Source organism: Carlito syrichta, unplaced genomic scaffold, assembly GCF_000164805.1.
Source record: "Carlito syrichta isolate Samal-C Ts95f unplaced genomic scaffold, Tarsius_syrichta-2.0.1 Scaffold312954, whole genome shotgun sequence".
Lineage (NCBI taxonomy): Eukaryota > Metazoa > Chordata > Mammalia > Primates > Tarsiidae > Carlito > Carlito syrichta.
In genome coordinates, this window is record NW_007257050.1 from 65,367 (window position 1) to 73,757 (window position 8,391).

General features: G+C 45.3%; 1 protein-coding gene across 3 annotated transcripts in view; it reads right to left on the reverse strand.

The window, feature by feature from the left end:
- The window catches only part of ACOX1 (acyl-CoA oxidase 1), a 30,450-nt gene extending 25,010 nt beyond the window's left edge, over positions 1-5,440 (reverse strand). The window contains exons 1-2 of one of the 3 annotated variants that reach the window (XM_021718598.1): positions 5,165-5,357; positions 4,726-4,885 (exon numbers count right to left, since the gene is read on the reverse strand). In XM_021718598.1, the coding sequence (XP_021574273.1) occupies positions 4,726-4,885; positions 5,165-5,273 (269 nt within the window). In that variant the 5' untranslated portion in view covers positions 5,274-5,357. Of the gene's footprint in view, positions 1-4,725; positions 4,886-5,164 lie in introns of all 3 variants that reach the window. The other 2 variants (XM_021718599.1, XM_008070099.1) reach the window with 2 other exon arrangements.
- Positions 5,441-8,391: the final 2,951 nt, after the last annotated feature.

Consider the following 8,391-nt stretch of genomic DNA (forward strand, 5'->3'; position numbering starts at 1 on the left):
ACTCCAGTCTGGGTGACTGAGTGAGACTCCAACTCAAAAAAAACAAAAAAAAACAAAAAAAAACTAGCCGGGCGTGGTAGCGAGTGTCTATAGTTTTGGCTACTTGGAAGGTCAACAAAGCCTTTAACAGACAAAAGTGGAAAACTTGCCGGAGCCCAGCAAGTCAATGCTGGGGTGGCTGTGAGTGTGCCACTCTACTTCAGTCTGGGCGATGAAATGATTCCAACTCAAAAAAAAAAAAAATTGTAAACACAGTATACCTTCTTATTTCCCTATTTCCTAAATAAGTACTACACAATTATTCCAGTTTCTTTTCTAGCTTACACAAATCATAACCCACCTGGAAATAAAAAAACTCTCTCCATGGAACCTCTTAGATTTGAAAATTTCTAATTAACCAAAATAAGTTAATGTTATCATTATAGATTCTACCAGAGGGAATGAGTTCTGTGCCCTATGTCATGTGTAAAAAAAATCAATAGTATCAGTGAAAAATGTTTTCTCTGCCACTATGGGTTGTCAGGCATTGGCTTAGGGTAGGAAGTCACTTTGCAGGAGTGCTGAGGACAGACTCGGCCAAACATCCAAGAGATGACTGACTAGCCAACATCCAAAATGCCTTTTAGCCTTGAAATTCTTTGATTTTTAAATTCACATTAAATACTAATTTGTAATAAACTGGAGAGGAATAAGAGGAAGGAGAAGTATGAACAGAACAGGTGAGTTAGTTTCCAAGGAATTTAAGTAAGCAGCTGCTTACTCCTCTAATATACCAGTTACATGCTTCACAAAATGTACAATGCCCTGTCTGGGTGTAGTGGCTCACACCTGTAATCCCAACACTTTGTAGTTCAGCACATGAGGCAAGGAGTTCGAGACTGACTTGGACAACATAGAGAGTCTTTGCCTCTACACAAAATAAAAAAACTAGCTGGGCATGGTGGTGTATGCCTGTAGTTCCAGTTACTTGGAAGGTTGAGGTGGAAGAATCGCCTGATCCCAGCAGGTCAAGGCTGCAGTGAGCTGTGATTGTGCGCTCCAGACTGGGCGACAGAGTGAAACTCTAACTCAAAACAAAACAAAACAAAACAAACAAAAAAGCAAGCTTAATACCTCTTGAAGATGCTTTTCAAAGAACTTGCGTTAAAAACTCAAGACTAAGGAAAACCATGACTGACCTTCATTAGAATTTTAAATGACTCTTAAGAACATTTTACAGTTCTCTTTTCATAGCATAGTAGATATAAAAAAACAAAATTACAGGAAAGATTAGGAAAACATCTTTTATATTCCCAAAATTTATATTTCTCAAGGACTGGAGAACAATTCTTTTATTATTCAAATTAAGAAATCTCAAAGTATTTTACAAATACTCAACTTCAAATTAGTCTCATAAATAAGTCTGATTTTGGGATAGGAGAAAAGAGACCAGTAAATTCCCAAAATCCTCAAAAATATTACTCTCTTTCATCAATTCTAACATTTCCCTCCCTAATTTTAGCTTTTAAGAAATCCTAAGTATCTCATAACGAATGGTATGTCATAGTTGACTGCCACTATTATTTCTTTCTTAGTGGTTCAAAAAACATTGGTGTGAGTTATAATCAGTGGGATTATATAACTGAGGCTTTGACTCAATGACATACAGTAATCGCCAGGACTAATTTACAAACCTCTTATCAACTTAAATTTATCTCCCTGTTATATCCTAGGGACACTGGAAGGGTGGTCAAAGGGTGTCTTGAAGTTCGTACTTTAGTACTTCACAAGAAAAACCAACTGGCTGGTGTCCATGGATCTTTACCCTACATAAAGGACTTCGTTCTATTACATTGTGACTTCACTTGAGTCTGGTTATACATTACAACAGGTCACAGGCTATGAAAACATCTATACTAACTCGGAAATGCACTGCATCACCCATTCAAAAAACAAAATCACACACACAAAACTCTCTTCTTTCCTGTCATTTTAAGGAGAAATAAAATCTTACTAATTTTTAATCATTTACAAACCCACCAAAGGCCATCAAGTAACATAATCTTTTAGAATTACTCTACTTCAACACAGCCATGAGTTACAAACTTTAAAAACAAAAAAGAGCATTTGGAAGTTGGTTTGAAGTTGGTTCTGATTTGAACTACCAAAAATAAACAAAAAAATTTTATAACTAAAAATCAATGCCGAATGCACTAGAGACAGTGACTATTTCTACCATAAAGGCAGAACTTGTAACATGTTCTATTTATCTTGGTCCTACTATATGTTTTCATAGCATCATTTTGCATTTACATCATTCAAAACTGAGATGCTTGGGATGAAATAATGTTTTTATAACACCCTTGAAACTGAATTCTTTAATCTTTATTAATGAAAATGTTGGCGTTCTTCTAAAATGTGTAAACCTAAAAGAGGAAATGCCCAGGAATAAATGAGAAGTATAATAGATGCTATAGGTCAAAAAAATCTTGTACGCTAAGATCATGTAACAAAGTGTTTATTTAGGTAAGGCAAAAAAAAAAAAATCCATATTTTTATTTCCAATTAAGAAACAAAACAGAACAAAATGCATGATCTGAAAAAAGGAATACTTTCTTCAGCACTAGGACCAAAGCAGGTTTCTATGAAGTCTCTCTCATATGCATAAGACAGTCATTTAAACACCGTCACTGATTAAAAAACACTAGGTTCTTAGAATACTTTATAATGTATTCACTCAGAGGTCTGACTGATGTCCTTCTTCATCCACCCCAAATTTTCCATTATTTTAAACTGAAGATCCACACTATCATATAAGATAATCTGCCACTGCTACAAAATATTTAAATCAGAGGTGTCCAACCTTTTGGCTTCCCTGGGCCGCACAGAGTAAAGAGGAATTGTCTTGGGCTGCACATAAATTATATAAAATAGCATATATACATAATAAGACTTCTTTCATTTTTTTATTTTTATTTTTATTTTTTTTTGAGTTGGAGTCTCACTCTGTTACCCAGACTGGAGTGCAATGGCCGCTCCCGGCCACCACAGCCTCGACCTGCTGGACTCCGGCGATCCTTCTGCCTCAGCCTTCCGAGTAGCCGGAACTACAGGTGCGTGTGCTACCACGCCCGGCTGATTTTTTATTTATTGTAGAGATGAGGTCTAGCCAAGTTGCCCAGGCGGGTCTTGAACCCACGGGCTCAGGTAATCCACTCAGCCTCCCTAAGTGCTGGGATTACAGGCTGAGCCACCGAGCCCAGCCTTTCTATATTTTTATTATAAAGGTTAGAAAAATGAGAATATAAAACTAGTGGGAAATTTGACTTTGTTTTTGTAAAACTAATCCATCAATGGAAGTGGTTGAAATTTTTAGTGAGTTCTCAAAGTGCCCATCAGAAAGGTTTGTTTCAGAGAATGATTGGCAGTAAAGGGAAACTGCTGGGAGGGGTGGGGAAGCAGGATTAGCAGTAGTGGGAATCTGCCTGGGGAAGGCAGGGCACACCTCATTAACAAGGGTTCCTGCATAATGAACATCTGTATACTTAATCCTGAATTGTACCCCACATCTTTAAAATTAAAAAATAAAAAAAAGAAAGGTTTGCTCGAATTTTGCGCATTGTGTGCCTCACAATTGAAAACAGTTGCTCGGTGGCTCAGCCTGTAATCCCAGCACTTTGGGAGGCTGAGGCGAGCGGATTCTGGAGCCAGTGGGTTCCAGACCCTCCCAGGCAACTTGGAGAGACCTCGTCTCTACAATAAATCAAAAATCAGCTGGGCGTGGTAGCACGTGCCTGTAATTCCGCCTACTTGGAAGGCTGAGGCGGAAGGATAACCGAAACCCCCAGCAGGTTCAGGCTGCGGTGGCCGGGAGCATGCCACTGCACTCCAGTCTGGGCGACAGAGTGAGACTCCAACTCGGGGAAAAAAAAAAAGAAAGAAAGAAAACAGTTACAAATGTATGTGCGGCCAAAAAGTGATGTCATGAATAAGATGTGGTTGTGAACTTACAAACACTAAAAAACATAATGTTAAAAGATTTTTGTGGGGCCACGTTACTAGTTGTCCTGGGCCACATATAAGTAGCTGCGGGTTGGACATGACTGACTTAAATGTTTGGTCTCACAACTGGAAAAAAATCCTTCCATATTCAGCAATGCAGCCAGCTTCCTTACAAAGAGCAGTCACTCTGCATTTACATCATTCAAAACTGAGATGCTGAGGTGAGTGGATTGCCTGAGCCCGCGGATTCGAGACCCGCCTGGGCAGCGAGACCTCATCTCTACAATAAATCAAAAAATCAGCCGGGCGTGGTAGTGCGCGCCTGTAGTTCCGGCTACTCAGAAGGCTGAGGAGGAGGGATCGCTGGAGCCCAGCAGGCGAGGCTGCGGTGGCCGCAAGCGGCCACTGCACTCCAGTCTGGGCGACCGAGTGAGACTCCAACTCAAAAAACAAAACAAAACAAAAAACTGAGATGCTTGGGATGAAATAATGTTTTTTATAACATCCTTGAAACTGAATTTTTGAGACGAAAATTCCTGCACCTTCAGTCTACAAATGTAATCCCAGGAGAAGGCTTGGATACAAAAGTTATCACGTTATTTTCCACACATATAACTTTAGTGGCATGAAAATATGCTGGTTTGAGCCTTCAAACACCAAGGAGGCTGCCAAAAGGCCACTTACAGATTGCAGCTTTAAAATTTGGGCTTACTGCACTTGTTCCGTGCTATAAGGCATACCTACTTTTTAAACCACATGATTTCATCAGGGTCTGCGATGCCAAACTCCCTCATCTTCTTTACCATGGTGGCACTCTTCCTGACAGCCACCTCGTAACGCTGGCTGCGAGTGAGGAAGTTCATGTCCTCGTGCTGGAAGGCTGGGTCGTTCAGAATCATGTTCTCTGGAAGGGAGTTGAAGGACATTAAAAGGAAGAGGGACACTCAGGAGTCCGTTTCACGCTCCCCGAATCACAGCAGGATTCCGAATCGCGGACACTCGCGAAGGGAGATATCCCCCCCACCCGGGCCACAACTGCTCCTCGATAGGGAGATCCCGGGAGATCCCGGCTACCGTAACGCCGGGCGAGAGGTTGCGGCCTAGGCCCCACATCGCCCCCGACTCCTCGTCAAGGAGTCTCCAGCTGTGCTCAGCATAAGAAGACCGTCGCCGCCGCCCTCACCGATCTCTCGGCGGCGCCGGGTGTTCTCGGGGCTGCCGTCCAGGACGTGGGTAAGCAGCTCCGGGTTGAAGCTGGCGGAGGCCCGCTCCTTGCGCAGGTCCGGGTGCATGGTGACGGCCAGTGGCGGCGAAGGAGGTCCCGAGGGAGACGGCAGCGTCGACGGGTGTCCGCAACTCCAGCGCGAGCCCGGTCCTAAGAGCAGCCCCGGGACAGCGCGAGTCCCCGCCCCCGCTCGCCCCGGCCCGCCCCGGTCCACCCTAGCCCGCCCCTTTTCACCGCGGCCTAGGCGGAGGGGGCGGCGCCCGCGCCGTGACTGCGGCCGGTCGCGGGTCCGGAGGGTCTTCTGCTCTTGGCCAGGGGAGGCCCCCAGGTGGGCCCTCAGGGAGGGATCGGGAGGTCAAGAAACTGTGCAGCGGGGAGTTGGAGAGAGGTGGCGAAGCACTTTGGGTATCGCGCACTTCCCCGTCATGTGATCGCGCGGAGCTGAAAGAAGAAACCCGAGGCGCCCGCGACGCCCAGAACAGGTAGGCGGGGGACTTGGGAAGGGAAGGGACGAGGCTGAGGCGGGACTGCGCCTGCGCTTTAGGACTCGGGCCCCGTTCGACGCTTCCGGGTCTGAGCGCAAAGGTCTCCCCGGAAACGAGAGAGGGAAGGAGCTCGAGGGCCGTCGGGCGGAGACAGTGGGAGTTGCTGAATTCCCAGGAGAAGTCGTTAGGATTTCCCAAAACCCTCCTAGATTGAAGGAGAAAGGGACGCGGCCAAAAGTCGCTTTGGGGAGAGCCTCCAGATACTCTTTGCTAAAATAATGGCGTCTTTGTTGCCAGAGGCGTAGGCTGCAGGGGCCTGGGTGCAGGATTGCGAGCGCTCGCCTCTGTTTACCCGGTGGACGCGGATTTACAATGAGTCCGAGCTGGCGGTGCGTCTCTAAGCCCTCCACTGGGAAACCAAAATTTTTTTTTCCTCACCTGGTAGTTATTAGAGATCTTGGCATCCAGACTTTTTTGTTTTCGCTATTGTTGTCATCACAGTGATAAATGCACACATTTTAAAAACCTAGTATAGGAGGATTTATAATGAAAAAAACAAGAGTTGCCTTTCCTCGGAGGCAACCAGTTTTCGCTATGTGTTTTTAGTTTTTAGAGGTTTTTTTTTCTTCTTTTTTTTGAGTCGGAATCTTACTACCACCCTGGCTAGAGTGCAGTGGCATGCTCACGGCCACCGCAGCCTCGACCTGCTGGGCTCAGGTGATCCTTCTGCCTCAACCTTCCAAGTAGCTGGAACTACAGACGCATGCCACCACACCCTGCTAATTTTTTGATTTATTGTTGGGACAGGTCTCACCAAATTACCCAGGCTGGTCTCGAACCCGCAGGCTCAGGCAGTGGACTTGCCTCAGCCTCCCAAGGTGCGGTATTACAGGCTGAGCCACTGAGCCCGGCTAATTTTTAAATTTTTTCTGTGAAGATGTCGTCTTACTATGTTACCCAGGCGGTCTCAAACTCCTGGGCTCAAGCAGTTCTCCTGCTTTGGCCTCCCAAAGTGCTGAGATTAAAAGTATGAGCCACTGCACCTAGCCTGTTGTTGAAAATTTTAAACTTGTACAAAAGTAGAGCGAAGGATGGAATAAACTCCATATATACTACCACCCAGGTTTAACAATTATCAGCCATATCCCCACCTACTCCCCACCATATAAATTTTAAGCAAATCCCATATTATAATCATGATTGTATTGCCTATTTTTTTTTTTTGAGTAGGAGTCTCTGTCACCCAGGCTGGAGGGCAGTGGCATGCTCCCGGCAACTGCAGCCTTGACCTCCTGGATTCAGGCAATCCTTCCGCCTCAGCCTTCCAAGTAGCTGGAACTACAGGCATATGCCACTATGCCTGGCTAGTTTTTTAAAATTTATTTATTGTAGAAATAGGGTCTCACCAAGTTGCCCAGGCTTGTCTTGAACCCATGGGCTCAGGCAGTCCTCTCACCTTGGCCTCCCAAAGTGCTGGAATTATAGGTGGGAGCCACCGCACCTGGCCTTGAATTTTTTAAACTGTTATTTTAAATTTCCAACAGCTTTTTTTTTAATTCTAGAAAATATTCTATTTCTCTTTTATGGATATTGTGTCTTTTAAATTGTCACTGTGGGCTGGGCTTGGTGGCTCAGCCTGTAATCCTAGCACTTTGAGAGGCTGAGGCGAGTGGATTGCCTGAGCCCATGGGTTCAAAACCTGCCCAGGCAACTTGGCGAGACCTCGTCTCTACAATAAATAAAAAATTAGCTGAGTGTGGTAGCACACGCCTGTGGTTCCAGCTACTTGGAAGGCTGAGGCGGGAGGCTTGCCTGAGCCTAGCATGTCGAGGCTGCGGTGGCCGGGAGCATGCCACTGCACTCCATACTGGGCGACAGAGTGACACTCCAACTCAAAAAAATAAAAAGTAATAAAATGTCACTATGGATGCTATTTATGATTTTTTTTTTTTGAGTTGGAGTCTCACTCTGTCGCCCAGACTGGAGTGCAGTGGCCGCTCCCGGCCACCGCAGCCTTGACCTGCTGGGCTCCGGCGATCCTTCTGCCTCAGCCTTCCAAGTAGCTGGAACTACAGGCGCACGCTACCATGTCCGGCTAATTTTTAATTTATTGTAGAGATGAGGGCTCGCCAAGTTGCCCAGGCGGGTCTCGAACCCGCAATCTCAGGCAATCCACTCCCCTCAGCCTACCAAAGTGCTGGGATTACAGACTGAGCCACCGAGCCTGGCTATTTATGATTTTTTAAAAGTTCTCTTCTGTTCCCTGTGTTGTTTCTGTTTCCTCTTGAATCAGTTTTGCTGTTTTTCTTCCATACTGCTGTTTTCCTCAAATATCTAGTGATTCTTGATTGCCTGCCATATTGAAAAATGAGTCAATGTTAAGGCCCTGAGGATGAGGGTTAGAGTGATAGGCTGGCAGATTTCACATTTTTTGTTTTGTTTTGAGTCAGAGTCTTACCCTGTCACCCAGGCTGGAGTGCAGTGGCACGCTCACGGCCACTCCAGCATCGATATGCTGGGCTCCTGTGATCCTTCCGCCTCAGCTTTCCAAGTAGCTGGAACTACAGGCACCATGCCCAACTAACTTTTTAAAAATTTATTGTAGAGACGAGATCTTGCCAAATTTTCTGGGTTGGTCTTGAATCCTTGGGCACAGGCAATCTACTCGCCTTGGCCTCCCAAAGTGCTGGGATTACAGGC